The following is a 19,105-nucleotide window of genomic DNA, read 5'->3' as shown; positions in this document are numbered from 1 at the left end:
ACTTCCTTTAGACAAGTGTAGTTCAGTGTGAATTATTTATACTAATTCATATTATGCTAGTAAATGTGCTTTAGTACACTCTGTAAAGTTATCAGTCTTAGTACTAAGAGACTTCGCTACCATGCTCTACTGGAATCTGCCAAAAAGTGAGGTAAGATTAAGGGGTCTGGGGAATAACAAAGTTTTGCTGTAATTGCAAATCCCATTACAGTACTCACCTGCAGCCAGGGCAGAAATGGAGAACAGCAAATAATGTATCTCACTACACACTGAATACACATTGGGTATAACCCCTCCAGTATGGAGGGAATGGGCCAACTCCACATAAACTTAATTTAAATCCAGCTAATGGTAAAATGTATCCCTAATACAACTTGAATGATTTAAGACAAAAGTCTTAGAGTATTTGCACCAGGGATACATTTGCCCCAAAGGCTTAAGTACAGCGAAGGGGCTTGCAGAAGCTGTCTGCATTACAATGAATGCTACCTTTTAGGATATTCTGACGAGCTTGCAAGAGCAAAGCTTGTGTTGATTTTGTTACCAGAATCCTAGGTTTTATGAATGCATGGTTTCTTTACTTCATATAATCTATGCTTCCAAAGAGTAACCTGAAATTGGGAAACCATAAGAGTCAGCAGCTTTAACAATCAAGCCTGCACTGGAGTCAGAGACAGACAGGGACAGCCCTCATTAGTTTTATGGTCATCACATCATCCTGAGCTCTTGTGATGACCTTTGTAAATGAGAATGACTATCCATAGGAAGCAATGGCAAGTGGTTGCGGCAACTTGCAATGAGATGTGTTGTTTGTGCTTGAAAACTTTGTGACAACATAAGATTATCGTGCTTTATAGCCATATTCAGCATATAGAGCTGACTGCTGGTTTAATGTAATCCCTAGGATCTTGTGTTGAGAGGATATAATCATTGAAAGACACGCTGGGAGCAGCAGCCATATTATGAGTGTGACATAGTAGATACAAATTGTTTGTTCTGGTCTGTCTGCCTCTAATTCTGTTTAAAATTGACCTAAATCTATACGTGGTTCAGGATCAGCATGTTTTTGCACCAGCACCATTAATGCCTGGCTATGCTGCAGTGGATGCTCTCAGTTCAATTCTTTTCCAAAATGATTAGTGTGAGAGAGCAGGAAAACCAGTTGGCTAAAAAGGCCTCTTCCTGCCAGAGCCGGCTTCAGGCACCAGCTTTCCAAGCAGGTGCTTGGGGCGGCATTTAGAATGGGGCAGCAGTCCGTGTCCCGCGGCGGCAATTCGGCTGCGACTGCTTGGGGCAGCAAAATTGGTAGAGCCGCCCCTCCTTCCAGGAAACCTTTACTCATTTCAATAGGGCTGTTAGTATGTGTAGAGATTTGTGGGAACAATCCCTAAATTGGCTTATTGGAAACTTGCTCAGTTTGAAATCTTTCAATGTAATTCTCTCTCTTTAAATATAAACCCAGGGCTGGAGAACTAAAATATTTCAAACACATATATATTTCAGATAGGCCATAGGATAAAGGATCCTTGGAACTTTAGATTTTCCCCCCTGTAATTTTTTCCTTTTATCATCTTGCTTCATTTTTTAAAAATCCTATGAGATTGGAATAGCTGTTTGTTAGAATCTGGGAGCCAAAGGGTAGATTTTTAAAATTAGGGACCTTGGGGAATAGTTTTACCAATTGGGTGGAAGAATAGTTTCTCTACTGTGCCTTGGGCAGCTCAGGAGTTGGAGGCACTCAGTCTGTAAATTGCAAATCAAAGGGTGCAAATTTTCTTAACTCAGCACATTCCTGGGCTTCACATGGACTATGATCTGCAGGGATCACAAGATGTTCTGACACCAGGGCAGAAAAAAGCCTACCATGCAAATTCCCAAACGCAGATTAAAATAATTTCCAGGGTGTCTACACAAATTCTTTTGCTGAAAATGTCTCACTGATGCTACTGGTGGATTAGTTTTTCTGGAGGTAACAACATTGCAAGAGCTAGGGTAGATGTGATTCTAGCAGAGCTCTCAAGTGCACCAGGTTTTGTGGGATGATCTGCAAGTCAGCTAAATCAGGCCGCTATGCTGTACTGCTGAGTCAGGCAATATTCTGCAGAGACAGACTCCCAATCCAAATACCCAGAAGCATGGGGAAAATACACAGTACTAGGAGCCAGAAGTTCTGGACTCATCTGTTTATATTTCTCTGCACTTAAAGAGCCCTCACTGAGCAAGACCTTATACTCTGCCTTAGAAGGGCAGTGACGTGTCACTCTCCTATTTTAGAAATAACTTAGAAGATGCATAAAGTCACTTCAAGCAGAGCTGGGAACAGACACTAAATCTCTCATATAGCAAACCCAAGTCTCATCATTGCCTTTCAAAATTAATAGGTCAAATCTGTGGGTTTGGCTAACCAGTGGAGCATGCTCACTTGCCAGAGCCATGAAGAGAACCCAGGATTCCTGATCTGCAACATTCTACTGCTCTCCAGGCAAACAGCTGTGTTGCATGTTGGCAAAGCTTGTCAATTCTCCCTTAGTGACTTGTCTACATAAAGGATAATTATTATTCCTTTAGCCTCATTGGTGCATGCCATGGATCTGAAAGTCCAGGGTTCATCCTGCTGATGAAAGTTTTGTCCATATGTGTGCACATGATGTATTCTACTCTCCCCCCCCCACAGTATTTTTAAACCAATATTAATCCACATAGTGAGAGAACTTCCTTAAAAACAGGTTTTATAGTATTAAGAAGTAAAAACCAACCATCTGTAATCTGCTAATCAGCGTGATGTGGAACAAAATGCTATAGTTCTTGTAGGCAGTACTGGCTCCCACCACCAATCCTAGAATAGATGAAGCCTTTCCTGTAAACTATACACAAAAATGAATAAGTTTAAATGAACCTATTGAGACAATCTAGGAACTGTACTGTAAAAGGTACAACTTTGGGATGTGTCTTAGAGCTTCAGGCATCGATGTGTCCTGGTAGAGCAATCTGTGACCTGAGAAACTATAAATCACATATGTTGTGTTGCTTTGTACTTCTGTAAATAACAATAATTATTTTTATTGCACTTTTTTGGTACCATAGGAAACTTTGAATGAAACTTTATTGACCCTTTCTTTTCCTTGATGAGAAAAAGAGTAGAATTGTATGTCAACAAGTCTCTCCTGAACCTGCTTGTTAGTCACTGTGTTCTTGGGATTGGTGAGCCTTGTCTTCTAAATCAGAATTCATTCTTTCACACAAAGGCAGCAAGTCATCATTTATACATACTGCCAGGGATATTTTTTTTAATTTGCTCCCTTATTTAAAAAGAAAAATAAGAGTTTGATTCTTGCTTTGCTGGAGAACGTGTTGGCACAAATCATGTGATCAGAACTGAATCTGGAAACCTGCTCCCCTCCTTTTTTAAAATAATGAGTTTTAGTGCTGGTGAAAAGGTTCTGTAGTGACTGGCTGGGAGACCGATGCAACCGTACAAGCCTTCTTCCACAAGAGATCTGCCAAGGTATGTCAATCCTGACCTGTAGCAAAGAGACGTCTAGAGGTGAGGAGAGGGTTAGCTTAGTTTCATGATCCTAAATGCTTCAGGATCAAATCCTGACTAAGCATGAAGACTGAGCTGTCCCTCTCCTCACCTCTAGACTCACATTTACCCCCATGTTTAAAGTTAAGCATATACTTAAATTCTTGCTGGATTGAGAACAGAGTGCTTGGCTGCTTGCAGGAGTGATTCCTCAGTCCTTGGATTTTCTGCTTAGCTTGCTATTAGTGCTGGGGAGTGAATAGGGCAAAACTGACCTTATAAAGGAATGCCCAGTGGATAACAATCATGCTGTATCTGATTTTTTAAAAAATGGGTACAGCAAAGCCTAACCTGAGAAATATCCACTTGACAGTATGGTGGGGGAGGTAATATCTTTTATTGGACCAATTTCTGTTGGTGAGAGAGAAGTAGGTGCAGTAATAGTTATCTCATCCACCTTGTCTCTCTAATATCCTGGGACCAACAAGGCTACAACACCACTGCATACACTTGAAGGAATATCACTAACTGTGATTACAGCTCGTTCTGTCCAGCACTATGTAGGAGAATAGCTCAAAAAGGAGTTACTGATTCCATCATTGGGAGAGGCTTACCAGGATGGGGTAGTGTTGGTGTTTCCATGCCTTGGATAGAAAAAATAAACAACAATAGAGAGTGAGAGAAGGAAATTGGTATTGATGGGTTTCCCGTTTCTAGCTAAAATGTAGAACTTCATTTGCCTTTGACAGAACTTTCCAAGTAACAAGTATAAAATCCTTTTCATGTGCCCATAGTAAAATATCTGTCAGAGAACTTTTTCTGTCATTGGGATTTTAAAAAAGGATATGTACTAAAGAGTGACTCAGTCTAGTCCTTCCTACCTTTGCTTTTAATCCAGCAAACCTTGGCAGATTTGTGTGCATTAATTCCCACTAGTTTATAGAAAGAAAAAAATGTAGACAGACAAAAGGAGATGTGACATTAAGAGATAAATGGACAGAACAGTGACTTGGAAGAAATCTGTTGTAGCCTAGTCAACTCTAATCCTTTTAGTGTTATCATTGTGACGCTTGCTTCTTTTAAGGCATGAATATCTTGAAAAACTGATCCTTTTTATTGTAATCATTTTAGATAGATTTTATTCTTGTGCTTTAGCCAAAACTCAGGTCGACGCCTCTTTATTGGTTTGAAGAATTTCTTAATCAATAATCTTTTATGACAATTTTTGCCTAAACAAACTGAGCATCTAAAAAAAAAACCTTTCCTTTTTAGTTTGCAGAAAGTATCAATAAAAGTAAACTGGGTTGTAAAATAAAAATGCCTTGAAGTTACAAGTATATTGACTTTATGGTATGTGGTATCTGTATGATTTTAATTGAGAGGAGTACAACAGTTGGATAAGTCTAGCCTGAGTAGGGTCAAACCAGCATGGTTTCTGTATGAAAAAATTGTAACTCTGCAACCTGAGAGAGTTCTCCAACAAATGTAATGAAAAGGAAGATGCAGCTGACATGATTTACTTGGCTTTTTAATAAGCTAATAAAATCTCACAGAAGAAACTATCAAGCACAAGGTAAGGGACAGAGACCAATGAAATGCTGTTGAAATAAACTGAAGGTTAGAGAGTTAGCAATAAGGGTCGAAAGCTAGGCTGCTATTTATTAGTAAATAATTATAATCTGGAGGAGGAAGTGGATGAGGAGATCATGGAGTTGACTGATTTAAAAAAGTTTTTGCTAGTAATTCTGGATGGATTTAAACACTTTAGAGAATAGGGCAGTTTACATGGCATGTACTAACTAGCAAAAATAATGCTAATTTTTCTCATTTTTTTCAAGAAAAATAAGTCACTGGAAAACACTATAGGGATTTTCTTTCTTAAATTGGGCTTGTGCCCTTTTCTGATATCCACTTTATGATGTATAATATTTGCAAAGATTATTTTCCTACCCGTTGTTGAACTTTAGAAAGGTCACGAATATCAAGTCTGGTCTTTTCAGAAGAGGAAGGATGGTTAGGGCACCAGCCTAGCATTTGAGACACCTGGGTTCATGTCCCTGCTCTGCCATACATTTCTTCTGTGACTTGGGCACATTATTTAACTTCTCAGTGCCTCAGTTCCCCATCTGTAAAATGGGGATAATAGTCCTTTCCAACTTCATAGGGAGGTTGTGCAGAGAAATTAAAGATGGCAAGATGCTCAGACAATGTGATAATGGCGGTCATAAGTACCTTAGCTAGACAGATTTTGTTGGAGGATCTCTTGGGACTGTAACACCTTTAAATTAAGAGGCAAGGAAAGGGTTTTTAGCCTTTAACAAAGGTTTCTTTACCCAAAATACCATACTAGAAATATACATGTTAGTAAAATAATTTTGAACTGTCAATTGCTCAACTTCCACTCCCTTGACTTGGCAATATCACCATTTCAAAAAGAAAAGGAGTACTAGTGGCACCTTCACTAGTTTTCCAAGGCAGACAAGACACGAATTACTGCTCTAGAAAACAAACCGTGTGAGGGAGGGGGGTTAAAAAAAATTTTTCAGGCCTTTTCCATATATCACAAAGGAGCAAAAAAAGAGGCCCAGGCCCAGCTTTTTCTGCTCTTTGAAGTTCACCTTTGATGAAGCATCACAATAGAAATTTAAAAGCAAAAAGCAGACACAGGATACTTGAATGAAGGGAAATACCATTGTTAGATAGAATATTAAAATGTATGTCCTTTAACTGCAATACAGTGTCTAGGTTTTGTTTTCTCATAGCAAGAAAGCCATTATCCAGAGCAGAGCAACAAAAATGAGTTATTATCCAGAGTGGAGGAAAATTTGGCCCAGGTGATGGGACACTGCTCAATGCAGCATGTAGTCAGCCAACAGATTTCACTGCCGCAGGTCCTTGAGACAAATATTGCAACAGGATAACTTATGACTTTACAGCAGGCTAGCAACAATGTTGTGTAACATTTCTAAGTTATTTCCATTCAAATTTTTTTGTAATTCTTTTTGGAAAAGTTTTGAATTATCATTCCCCCCCATAGTGCAACACAATTAATAATGTCCAGAGTTCCACCCCCACAACATATATCCTTTTTCCATTCAGGGACTCTTCTGAACGTCCCCAAACTTTGCAAAGTTACAGAGGGGCAAAGGTACAGTATTTCCTTTTCCCAGACTGTAAGTTTTCAAAAGATGAGGAAGTTTGGAAAAGTTAGAGTGGGGAAAAAGTGGTAACCTCGCACCTGCGCCCCCCCAAACTCGAGCTGCATTCATTCTCTTGTGTTCAGTGGCAGAAAAGGGTTAACAACAAAAATTTCAATGTGAAAAGGAAATGTTTTGTTGAGTAATTTTCTACAGAAAATAAACTAAAAGACATTTTCCCCTTGAAAACTTTTTTCAGTGAAGCCCCATTTTTTGGCACAAAAATTTTGACCAGCTCTATAGCCTGGTAATAACATTTGTAGCCATTCAGGCTAAGATGACATGGGAAATCAAAGTTTATTCATCAGGGTGCAAACTAATCATTTGTGGAGTCACTAAGGAAGTTCCTGCGCCATCAGCAGAATTACATGATTAATTAGATTCATTGCGGGGAGGTGGGTAAATGGGATTTCTGGAAGTGGCTTGGGCTTTCTCTGAAGTGTCAGGTACCAGCCATTTCCTGAGTCTGGAGTCCTGTGCCAGTGGTCTGTTTGGCATAATTGCACCGGACAGTCCCTGTGTAGAATCAGTTAAAGGTTACTGTCAAACTCAGTCAAAACTCCATTGATTTTCATGCTAGGTTAGCCTGGGTAAAGGACTTCAGGGTTTGGTTTTTGTTTATGCAAAAAGATGATAAAGTATGCGTGTGCTCACTACTGCGTTATTTACCTTCTGTTAGCTGTAAAGGTTTTTCGTACAAGTGGTTCAGTAAAGATTTCTCCTTTCCCCTGGAACGTTATGTTAAAGGCACTTAGGAAAAAGTTAAAACTCATAGAACTTCTTATGGAAAAATCATTACCAGTTATTTAAAAACCACTGTAAAAATGAACAAAGTCTTCTGCCTGTGGAGGTACCTTGGCTGTTTAATTAAAGACACATCACCCCACAGCAAGTCAAGTCACCCTTAAGCAAATTAAAATCTAAAATCGGGTGAAATGAATACTTCATAAGTGACACTAGAGGTTTAGTGTATTGAATGTTTTAATGCCCCAAAGGTTTAAAAGAACAAATCCTACAGAGCTACTTCCCTGAGCAGAAAAACTGTACCTTGTTGCTTTATGATGATGGAGTTTAAAATTCAGGCACCAAAAGGGATTTAGATTATATGCTGTGACCGTCCAGTTCTCACCAGTTTGTTTAACCCCACCGCCCCCAAAGAACAGTTGGCTACTGAAAAATACACATATAGAAAAAATATTTTTTACTGAATTGTTCTAATTCACTCAAAATAGTAAATGCAACAGCTATGGTTCCATGCAAGGGCATTTTTCAGTTTCATACACGAGACCTATGTTCGTTGGTAGCTAACATCATTGTACTGCTTTCCAGTGTATGAATCCCAATCCTGCTAATGGATGGCCTGATACTCTCATGAGTGTCGGCGGCGGGGGGGGGGGGTAGTCTACACAGAAGAAAGTTTTGCAGCAGAGAACACCAGTATATTTATCAGTTAGGTATTTTTCCCCACTTGCTTTCTAACTAAAATACCCCTGTGTTTACCCTTTCAGAGTTTGGAGAATGTTTCAATTAATTTTAAATTGTGGATTAAAGTAGAGTTTGTTGTAATCAGATGGTAAAGTCCATCCTTGTATTTTTCTGAATAGTGTATATTTGCCCCCCAAATGTATGGATAAAAGGATATACAAAGAGTGGGGTTTTCCAAGGTGTGTTAAGGTTTGTTTAGACATAGTTACTCAGGGACAGCACGCTTGTTCTGGAATAACAGGGGCCATACATGGAGATATCCAGAAATAGCTGGATATCTCCATGTGTAGAAGAGGTCTAAGTGATTTAGGAGTGCAAATCCTATTGTGTGTCAATGGGACTGGTAAGAAGATTTTCAACAACGCAAATGGCAATTGGTCTCCTAACTCTAATGGACTTTCAAAGGGAGTTAGGTGCCTAACTGCCATATATTGCTTTTGGAAAATCTCCCTCATGCTCCAAAATCTCTGTCACTTTTGGAAATCTTATCCGAAGTGTCTAGACACTACAGTAACACACGCTCCAGAAATATCCATGGCAAGTAGCCTACAGTAGTTCTGGTGGGTTTTTTTTAGATGCTTTTTCTTAGCCCAAGATGATATACTAAACAGTTCCAAAAAGGTAGAAAAATGACAATGTGAGCATATCCATAGGCTCTTAAAGTTTTTCCTTTAGTTAAAACAAACTTCCTAAGTGTCAGAGTACGGTACTTAAGCACTGGAAAAAAATGCCTAGGGAGGTTGTGGAATCTCTGTCATTGGAGGTTTTTAAGAACAGGTTAGACAAACACCTGCCAGGAATGGCCTAGTTATTACACAGTCCTGCCTTAAATTAAGGGGACTGAACTAGATAACCTCTTGAGGTCCATCCATTCCTACATTTCTATGCCATATTATTCCTTGATATAACTCCCTGTGATACAGCGTTGGCCACAGGGCAGCAGGAGAGTGTTAGATGGGAACCTTATTCCCTCTAGAGGGAAAAAAGTTTGCTATAAATTAATTAAAGCACCTGAAGCCAGTCACATGATAAAAACTCCCTGCTTCAATCAGACAAGAGGAGGAGTTGAAGCAGAGTGGATTGGTGTTGGAGCAGAGAGCAGTTTGGAGGAGTTGAAGCAAAGTGGATTGGCATTGGAGCAGAGAGCAGTTTGGAGGAGTTCAAGCAAAGAGCAGTTTGGAGGGAAGCAGAGGAGAGTTTGGAGAAGTGCTGTGGTGGGTTAAGAATACCAAGACCCTAGGTAAAGGGACACCTGGTTTGTGCAGAGGGAGGGCAGGAAGCCCCATAAGTGACAGGCAGGAGATGGAAGTAGCCTAGGGGAAAGAACTGCTAGTTCTAGTGGCTTACCACTATCCCTAGGGCCCCTTGGCTGGGACCTGGAGTAGAAGGCGGGCCTGGGTCCCTCCCTCTCCACTCCCCTCCTCTAGGACACTAGTGGGGCAATTAATACCCCAGTTCAGGGGCAAGAAACGGTGCCCTGACCACCACCCCCCCCCCAGAAGAGAAAGCGGAAGACCCATCATAGTAGTGCCGGCAATTTGCCACACTCCCATTGAAGTCAATGAAATTACACCAGGACTAAAAGCTTTGTCCAGTGGATTCAGCTGCATCTAATACAAAACTTTCCCTGACATCTCATTCCTTCCCTGGAGATCCTGCTTCTATCTTCAGAGGTACTGAAGACACAAGTTTTAAAAAAGATTTAGACTTGTTGTTTATAAATAAATGGGGGGGGGAGGGGAGGAAGATGAGAACACAGTCAGTGATATGCAGTGATTACATCTTAACTTTTACCATATGATTTCCCATAGCTATTGATTGCTGGAGTTGGGTTATTTAAGTAGGCTATCACAGCCATCAACAGAAGGCGACTGTTCAGCCAAAGAATATAAGAGGGAATTTAAGTTAGGATCCAAACATACCATTTTAAAAAAGATATTACAACCAAAGTCCCACTTCCTAATATTATTGGACACTAAAATGCAATTCTTTACAATCAGACAGCATAGGAAGTTTGCTGTACTGTCTAATATTTCATATTGCTTTATGGCAAAATATTCCTGTCCCAATTTCCAGGAAAGTAAGTAAATAAAAGCTCTTAATACAACCCAATAAGCTTAAAAGCAAAATTTTCCTTATTCAGAAACAATGACTCTGGGCACTATTTAAATATTTGCCCTTTTGCTGCTTCTAGAACTTTTGGATTTCAACACATTATTTTGGGATTGTTATTACTGTCACATATTGATAGATGTTTAGACAGTTCACTTACTGCAGCGAATACCACTCATTTTTACCTTCCAATTTGAAGGAATCTATCCCTCTGGAACCCTCTAGCATAACTCATTACAGAGCAAATAAATCTAAAACCTCCCACAACAAGTGACACCAACATTTAATGGAACATGAAATCAAGTAAATGGAATTGAGTACAGTAATTAGTTCATATTTTAATCTGCAGACCTGTTTATTATCCATCAACAGATTAACAATTAAATCTGTGCTTCTCAGATGATTCACTTTGTTTTTAGGAAAAAGGTTTATAGCTATGTCAAAGCAAATTAACCAGAGAGATTTGGGAAACTAAACACACCATTTAGAGCTTTAATATTGGACATTGCTGGGATATAGTTTGTTGTGTGTTATGACATTTATGGATATTTTATACTTTGTTTTTAACAGTATTGTACACATATTACTATACAGCCTTCTGGCCAAGTGCTGAATTATCCTGCATGGGTGCACAAAGCATAGACACCTCCTCCCTCACTACCATACAGCTGTGCAGGACCCAGGCACAATGCTAATGCTCCCTGCTTACTAGGGGCAGGTTGGCTGGCTAGCAAGCCTAACTGGATGTCACAGAACCAAGAAGAGGGATCAGAGCCCCTCTCCCTCTGCATGCCTACTAGCAGCTGGTAGGAGATGCTGGAGGAATGCATGTTGCACCTTGTTTCCCAGCAGGTGTGCTATCCCACATGCATAGCAGAGGCATTCTGCCTGTGTCTGCCCTGTACAGGTGTAAAATCTCAGAACACCTCTGCTCACGCTCTCGCAGCCCTCTTCAGCCGCTGTTACAGGAGTGAGGGCACAAGCTGCCTCTTTAGCTACATAAGCCTAAATACTTAACCCAGTATGGTATAAACAGACTGTACTAATTATTGCTTGAATTCTTCTCTGCTTCACACAATGATCCTATGCCTGAAAGAAGATGATGATAGTCTCCTGAAGATGTTTAGATGGGAGGCGGCAGGCCTTCCTTTCCTATTCTCACTGCTGTCAACTATTTAATTTTCCCCTCCTGAGGAAGGAACATGTGCTCCAAGTTCTTCATGTGTATGGCAGAGCTGTATAGAACTTTGTAGATGATGGTGACAGGGATGAGGGATTCAAAGAAGGAAGTGACATTGAATCAAAGGGCCTGAAAAATGATTTTTTTTCCCCACACCCCTGAGTGACATGAATTTTGCCGACTTAAGTGGTAGTGTACACACCTGGGACTTCACGGGGCCATGTCTGTACTACCACAGTGTAGATGCTTTCTACATTGACAAAAGGTTTTTTCCATTGCTGTAGTTAATCCTCCTCTCCAAGAGACAGTAGCTAGGTCGATGGAAGAATTCTTGTGTCAACTTAGCTGCATCTTGACTGAACCTAATTACAGTGCTTAGGGTGCACAAATTTTCAAACCCCTCAGCGATGTAGCTATGTCAATCTAATTTTTTAAGTGTACACCACGCCCTGAGTTTGAGATCCTCTTTTAATGTTCATAGTACAATTAAATGCATTAATCTGCGAGAAGTGTGTTGAGCCCACTTAATTACACACCAGATAAAGAATCAACTGCTTAACTGACTCATATTTCAAATCCTTTCTTATTCCATGTTGCTGGAAACAGTCAAACACATTCCTGATAGAATAATGTTACATATATTTTGAAAAGCTTCTGCTGTTTTCAGGACCTTTAAGCATTACAATTCTCAATTATCTGCCCAGAGTCTACTGTGAAGTGATAATTAGGTGCTAAAAAGTAGCCAGATTACTGTATGGTTTCAGAGTAGCACCCCTGTTAGTCTGTACCTGCAAAAAGAAAAGGAATACTAGTGGCACCTTAGAGACTAACAAATTTATTTGAGCATAAGCTTATGTTCAAATAAATTTGTTAGTCTCTAAGGTGCCACAAGTACTCCTTTTCTTTTTGCCAATTACTGTAGAGATCTCCTTTGACATCCTTTAACACCTAATTAGGCCACACATTACAAATCCCTAGTGGTGTTCAGATCCTAATACATTTTTAAACAGTTTGACATTACTGGGTTCTGTCTTCACAATTTTCCACTACCCTGTTGCTGTCAAGCTTGCCCTATGTCTTTGCCCACTTGTATGTTGTCTTGACTAGAAAAATAGATGTCTGGACCATGTGGTAAGAACACAAATTTTCCCCTAGTGTGTAAAGCACCCTCATACCACATTCAGTGTGAGCTCAAGCAGCTCAGGACTTGTCTACACTGAAAAGGCTGCAGTGCTTCAGTGAGAATACTATCTCACGTGGGTACTCCACCTCCCCGAGAGGCAGTAGCTATGTTGACAGGAGAAGCCCTCCTGTTGACATAGCGCTGTCTACACCGGGAGTTAGGCTGCTATAACTGGATTTTCCACACCGCTGAGTGATGTAGTTACACTGACAGTAAATTGCTAATGCAGACCAAGCCTTAGGCCTTATCTAGACTTGAAAGATTTGCTATTATACGCTAGTCTATGCTTCTAGCATAGATGCAGTTTATACCAGCAAGAGTCCTTTTGTCAGTATAGCTTTTATCAGTTCCCTGAGCAAAACAGCCTAGATGGGCAAACGGACTTCTTGCCAGTGTAACTGCATCTACAGTAGGGTTCTTGCTGGCATAGGTATGTTGGTGCGCACACACACACAAAATCACACTCAACCAATACAGACACACCAGCAAAACATCTAAGTGTAAACCAGGCCTTAGTCTGTAAACTCCTTGGGACAATGTCAGTCTTTGTTCTGTGGTTGTACAGCACCTAGCACGCTGGGGGCCCTGCTCCATGATTAGGGCTCTTAAGTGCTTCCACAATACAGACAACAATAATCAGCAACTCCCTAATCAAGCCCTGGAGATCTGGAGAAATTTTGCCAAAAAATCTCCCCATTGCCACACAGATTCAACTGTACTAGTGTTAGCGATAGTGGAAAAGGTTTTCAAAATTTCCTTAGCACACTAGGGATTTTCAAACTTTTCCCTAGCACTGGTGTGTGTAGATTTGAGAATCATGCCTGTATCCAAATTATACTAAAACTCCCACCACATCTACCAGCAGTGCTAGACCAATGGTGGGATAGATGTTCATAAATTATTAGTACAAACTAGGTGCAAAAAGACTTGAAATTCATGGCAAATAGTTAATTCCTTTATGTGGGCTCAAATGTACCAATTCTGGCACCAGTCCTGCACCCTGATTCTCGGAGGAGTCACGATGATTTCAGTGGGATTGCATTTGGGCACAGTGAAATGCTCTTGATGATCAGGTCCTAGACTTGCATTTATTTTCTCTTAGCTGAGGTGTTTTGGGAATATTTTAAGCAGTGCATTTTCTGTTTATACTTGTACTGTATTTTTCTTTATTCTTTCTCCTTTGACCAATATTATCCTATCACTAGAGTGACAGCTATGGGCAGTAGCAGGCCCGAAAGCATATGTTACTCCATAAAGTCAGCTAGCCATTAACTAGTGTATCATTTCCTTAGTATTACTGCTGGGAATTGTAAACATTGTAAATAACCCTTTCCAGACCTGAGAGCTTATCAAATCACCGTTGTTAAAAGTGGAGCTTGATGGATGGAATTATACTCTCGAGGGCAAATACAGCTATGGTGTGAAAGCTGGTTCTTTGCTGAGGAGTTGTACCAACTCTATACAACAGGGTCCATTTGGCCCTCATTACATGGGTACAGCATAGTATGTGGGAATGTGACTCAGCTATTCAGTAATAGATTTTTTACATAAGAGATGGTCCAAGTCCAAGCAAAGCGCCAGCTCCAAACACTGCCAAATCTCAAAAGGGTTCAGCCCCATGTCTAGTTCATGTATTGTATTTCCTGTCATTCATAATGACTGACAGTGGTCACCAGTTTTCTTCTTTTACTTGAGAAAGAGGTGTTGTATCTGTTGGCAAATATTGGCTTTAATGGTGACCTGTGTACTAAGACAGACGTAGCAGGATGACCCCGTTTCAAAGCTTAAAAAAAAGTTCTGGACCCTTGGCCATTCCTTCCATGCCCTTTCAGTTCACCTCCCTCCGTTTCACTTGTTTTCTGGTTCTCATACTCGTTAATGCTGGTTGTGTTTTTTAACCTGTCAGAAGTGCTCTTTATTTGTTGGTTCTCTCTCCAACTGCTCCATCTCCCAAGTCCCACCTAATTTACTTTCCCTCTCTCATCTGTCAGCTGTACTCTGTCCTCTAGGTCTTTCTTATTTTGTCAAAGATGCTGTTGATTTTTTTTTAACTACCCTTTTTTGCTTTTGCTGCATGGTATTAAATATTGGGCTGCAATGCTATACATTTTCACCTTTCATTACAGTCTATACTCTGTGACTTTTCCTTCCACACACAAAATTTATGGCTGATATATTTCTAATCCATCAATCTCTCCTGTGACTTTCTGAAACAATGCTGATATGCCAAATCAAATACAGGGTTATATTTCAGCTGTATTTCTTGCTTCTTTGTTAAAGCAAACTACTTTGTATTGAATATCACTCTTACTATTTAGATGTGATTAGCAAAGCAAGGTCGTATTTATTAAAACACTCAATGTTCACTTATGAGTTAAACACTGGATCCAATGTACGTGTCCATCTATCACAGAATTTAAACAAGGCATCCACTAGTCAGTTATGTAAGACATGAATAATTTTATGAAAACACTGCCACTGACTATGTTATACATCTACACAGAGTTATACAAAACAAAGCAAATGATTACCATCAATTATAATATCATTTGACAAGCCTGCAATTAATCTGCTGCTCTTCAGATAACTGTTGTTGCACAATGCCAAAGAAAATGCCATGCATTAATTGACTCATCACCAGAATTTGTGATAGATGGTACAGATGGTAATGTGATTATTCATCTTCAGCAAAATAAATAAGTGCTTTGTTGCTGGAAACTATTCCTTTTGGTCTTCTAAAGGAATGACAACAGGGTACTCAAGATGTCTTTGAAGGTAACTCTAATATACCCATAGCGAGATGCAGTTCTTTTGAAGCATTAATTTAATGATTTACTTAGAATTTGTAGAGTGCCAGTAGTGAGCTAAGTGCTTCACCAGCAGGAAACAAGCTCATGGGAGATGGGTATAGCTAGCAGTGGTGAAAGCTTCCTAAAGGAGGGGGGAACCTCCGCCCCCTCCCCAATCTGTCACCCTTACAGCCTGGTAAAAAGTGATGGGACTACAGCCCCCTGTTCCAGCGCCCCTGGGTACAACACAAACTAAGGATGGGAGACTAAAACCCTTGCATCCCCTCTGTATACAAAGCGACTGAATGATTGTCCCCTTTGAGCTCAGTCCTGCCCATAGTCTGTCGGCATCACCATGTATCTATCCTGAAAAACTTGCTACCAGTGCATGCGCCCCTGAAGGCACTGTCTACACTAGCACTTTTGTGGGTAAAACACACCCCCACCCTCCAACCCGCATAAGTTACACCAACAGAACACCGATGTGGACAGCACTATGTCGGCGGGTGATGCGCTACCACCACTTGTTGGGGGTGGTTTAATTACGCCGATAGGAGAGCTCTCTCCCGTCGGCATAGAGCGGCTACACAGGAGACCTCACAGCAACGCAGCCCCATAGGCACAGCTGTGCTGCTGGAAGGTCTCTAGTGTAGGCACAGCCTGAGAGACTGATGAGAACCATGTATCAGATGGCAGGATCACTACTCTACGGTATCTCCTTTGCCCGCAAGTCAGGTCCTGGTACTGCAAAGATGTAACGTTTGCGGTTAACTCTCTGTCCCTTGAGCAGGCCCACTGACTTCCATGGGACTATTCACCATGTGTAAAGTTAAGCATTGCATGCCGTTCACAGGATTATGGTGTACAGTAGAAAATGTTGGACAATGATAAGCAATAAAGGTAGACTTTCTTTAGCCACAACTACCACCTTCAATATTACTTTCTGGTTAACTTTTGAATTTGATCATTAGTTTTGAGTTTTCTTAGGAATATGATGGACTAACCCAATGATACTTGTCATGGATAACCACACAGATAGCAAACGCACTGCATTCAGATTCTTTTCCTGTAACTGAAACTATGACTCTGAATGGTAAAAATCTGAGTGTTTCATGTTCTGCCTTGCATTTTGTCTGGGTCTAATTTACAGGAAGCTTTTACGGTCTTCATGCTGTTGATTGTAAAATTATTTTTCTGTTTTAAAGAATAAAAAATATTGTGCTGCAATTTCAGAATGTTCTTGGATAGCTAGTTAATATTCTATTCAAATTCCTTTGAAAATCCCAACTTAAAAAAGGGAGGTGCCCCAAACCCATTGAAATTCAATGAGATTTAAGCACTAAGGGTCCTATTAAACTGTTGGGAGTTTTGCCACTGACTTCTATAACCCAGAATTTCACCCCTAATTTCCTTAGTCTCCTTGAAAACCCCAGCCTGGAAAACCAACCCCTCAGCTGCAATTTAGTTATATCAACATGTGAGTAGCATGTATCTAACACAGCAGTCCCTATATTGCACCACACACCTGGCAGTGAACATGCTGTGTTTGATGAGATACACATGTATTACAATGCACAATTAAAAAAAAATTTCCCTTCTTTTCAAAATGGAGAAAAGGAGATAATTTTTCATGAGCCGCAATTAGTTTGACGCTACTCTTAGGCAGAAATGGAGAGCAGGTATTTCATACTGGTTCATTTTAAACTTCAAGTACATTGACATACCTCCCCAGAAAAAGCTTGTCCGTTAAGTAGATGTTCTGATCCCTGGCTATCTTCACTTCCAAAGTGTAACCGGATCTCTTCCAGGCGGTGACTGTATGTCATGGGCCCTCCAGAGATGTTCACCAAATGCTCTTTGTCTAATCGTAGAGAAACATGTCTCCCTGTATTATACATTGTCCCACTGACCTAAACAAAATGAACAAACAATATAAAATGAACTTTTTCTAAACCAGTGGTGAGTCCGAGAAAATAATGATACAGACTTCAAGCTTTTTCTACTTCAACACCTTCAGATTAATCCAACCATAAATCTTTAAAAAGATGAGATTAAATACCCAACTGAAGGACGTATTTCAAGTTCTGCTTTTAAATATTATACTTTATATTCAAATATTTTGCTCAATCCCCATGTACATATTTTAGCCACAGGCATGTGGTTAACACAATGAATGGGATTATTATACCTCTAAATAAGCATATATGTGAAAAGATTCTTTATGCGAGACCTGAATAATGACTTCATTACAGAATTTCTGCACTGAGAAAGGGGAACATTTCAACTGCTGTATAAATAATTCACAGTATATTTAAACAAATCAGAAATTTAACTCATTTTTTCTTACTGAAAAATTTATAAAAAATTTATAAGAAAATTGTCTCAAACCAGATGCTACAAAAGCCTTCTACTCCCATTGGAATCAATGGTAAAACCTGCATTGATCTCGGTTATAAGGCTCTCTATTTTGACAAGAATGTTCTGTATTTTATCTCCCATTTTACATCGATACAGAATTAACCTTTGTTAGTTCTTGTGTCCCATCTCCTTTTAAAATTAATCTTTATTTTTTTAAAAAAAGAATGGAAAGATATGCTTTGTTTGTAAAATAAAATATAAACAAAAGTGATCCTAAAATAACAACCTAGTTAGTATACAATGGAAGGAAAAGAAATTTAATGCAGAAAAATGTTTCATTTTAAATAATGAAAAATATACTGTAAAATTATTAACTATATGAAAAAAAAAATGTAAGAACATCCTTTAATTTATGCTATTGTAGGGAAAAACATTCATTTGAGTGCAGAATGGGACTGAGGCTTACTTCCTAAAATTCTGCAGGGATGCAAATAACGTTAATTAATATTAATCAAAAGGAAGTGTAGCAATGGTTTGCTTTGTTGCACTTTAATTTAAAATTAAAGGCTTGACAATTATGTATTATATCCTATAGTACATTGGTACTGTAGTAATTCACATAGCTGCAGTGACATTTTATCTTTAATACTAATTACTGTGTTTAAATGACCTCTTTTGTTGCATAGTATGCTATAAAAAGTTACAAACTGTGCGACAGAACTAAATGGGTAAGATGAAATAGCTTCTGTTTTTTTATTTTGATACAGGTGTTCTACATTTATTTGCTGTTATTTCAATTTAGAATGGGGAAGAAAATACATTTCTCATGTAAAGCAGTAAATGTGAATACTGCTATTTGTTTCATATTCAACATGATTGGAATTTTTAATATATGCCCTCTAGTTTTCTGGCTTAACTTTAGCACGTATAGTAATTAAATATCAAGTTTAGTTTAATATTTGCAAGCAGGTCAGTTTTATTGAATCCAGTTACAGTACACTGCTTATGAATGACATAAAATTGCTAATCACAAGTAATGTGTAGTTTCAAATACAAGTGGTGAGGAAAATTGTTTAAAGTCATTTTGCTGGTTCTCTATTTGGAAATTCACACTTCATTGAACATTCAGTTAGTTTTAGTAACTACAAAATATTCACAATCCATTCTCTTACTCTGCTTGATACAAATCTTAAATTAGGTTGCCACCATTCTCTTTCTCAAGGTAGAGATGCCTCAAATAACCCTCTATAGTATATATGTGGAAAAAAAGTAAGCTGG

At 39.3% G+C, this 19,105-nt stretch overlaps 1 protein-coding gene across 1 annotated transcript in view; it reads right to left on the bottom strand.

The window, feature by feature from the left end:
* The window catches only part of CA10 (carbonic anhydrase 10), a 331,719-nt gene that overhangs the window by 48,844 nt on the left and 263,770 nt on the right, over positions 1-19,105 (bottom strand). Inside the window, exon 4 of the mRNA XM_077834188.1 lies at positions 17,194-17,379. Within this exon, the coding sequence (XP_077690314.1) occupies positions 17,194-17,379 (186 nt within the window). The remainder of the gene's footprint in view (positions 1-17,193; positions 17,380-19,105) is intronic.

The sequence above is a fragment of the Eretmochelys imbricata genome, chromosome 14 (assembly GCF_965152235.1).
Source record: "Eretmochelys imbricata isolate rEreImb1 chromosome 14, rEreImb1.hap1, whole genome shotgun sequence".
Taxonomy (NCBI): domain Eukaryota; kingdom Metazoa; phylum Chordata; order Testudines; family Cheloniidae; genus Eretmochelys; species Eretmochelys imbricata.
This window is presented reverse-complemented; position numbering and strand designations above follow the sequence as displayed.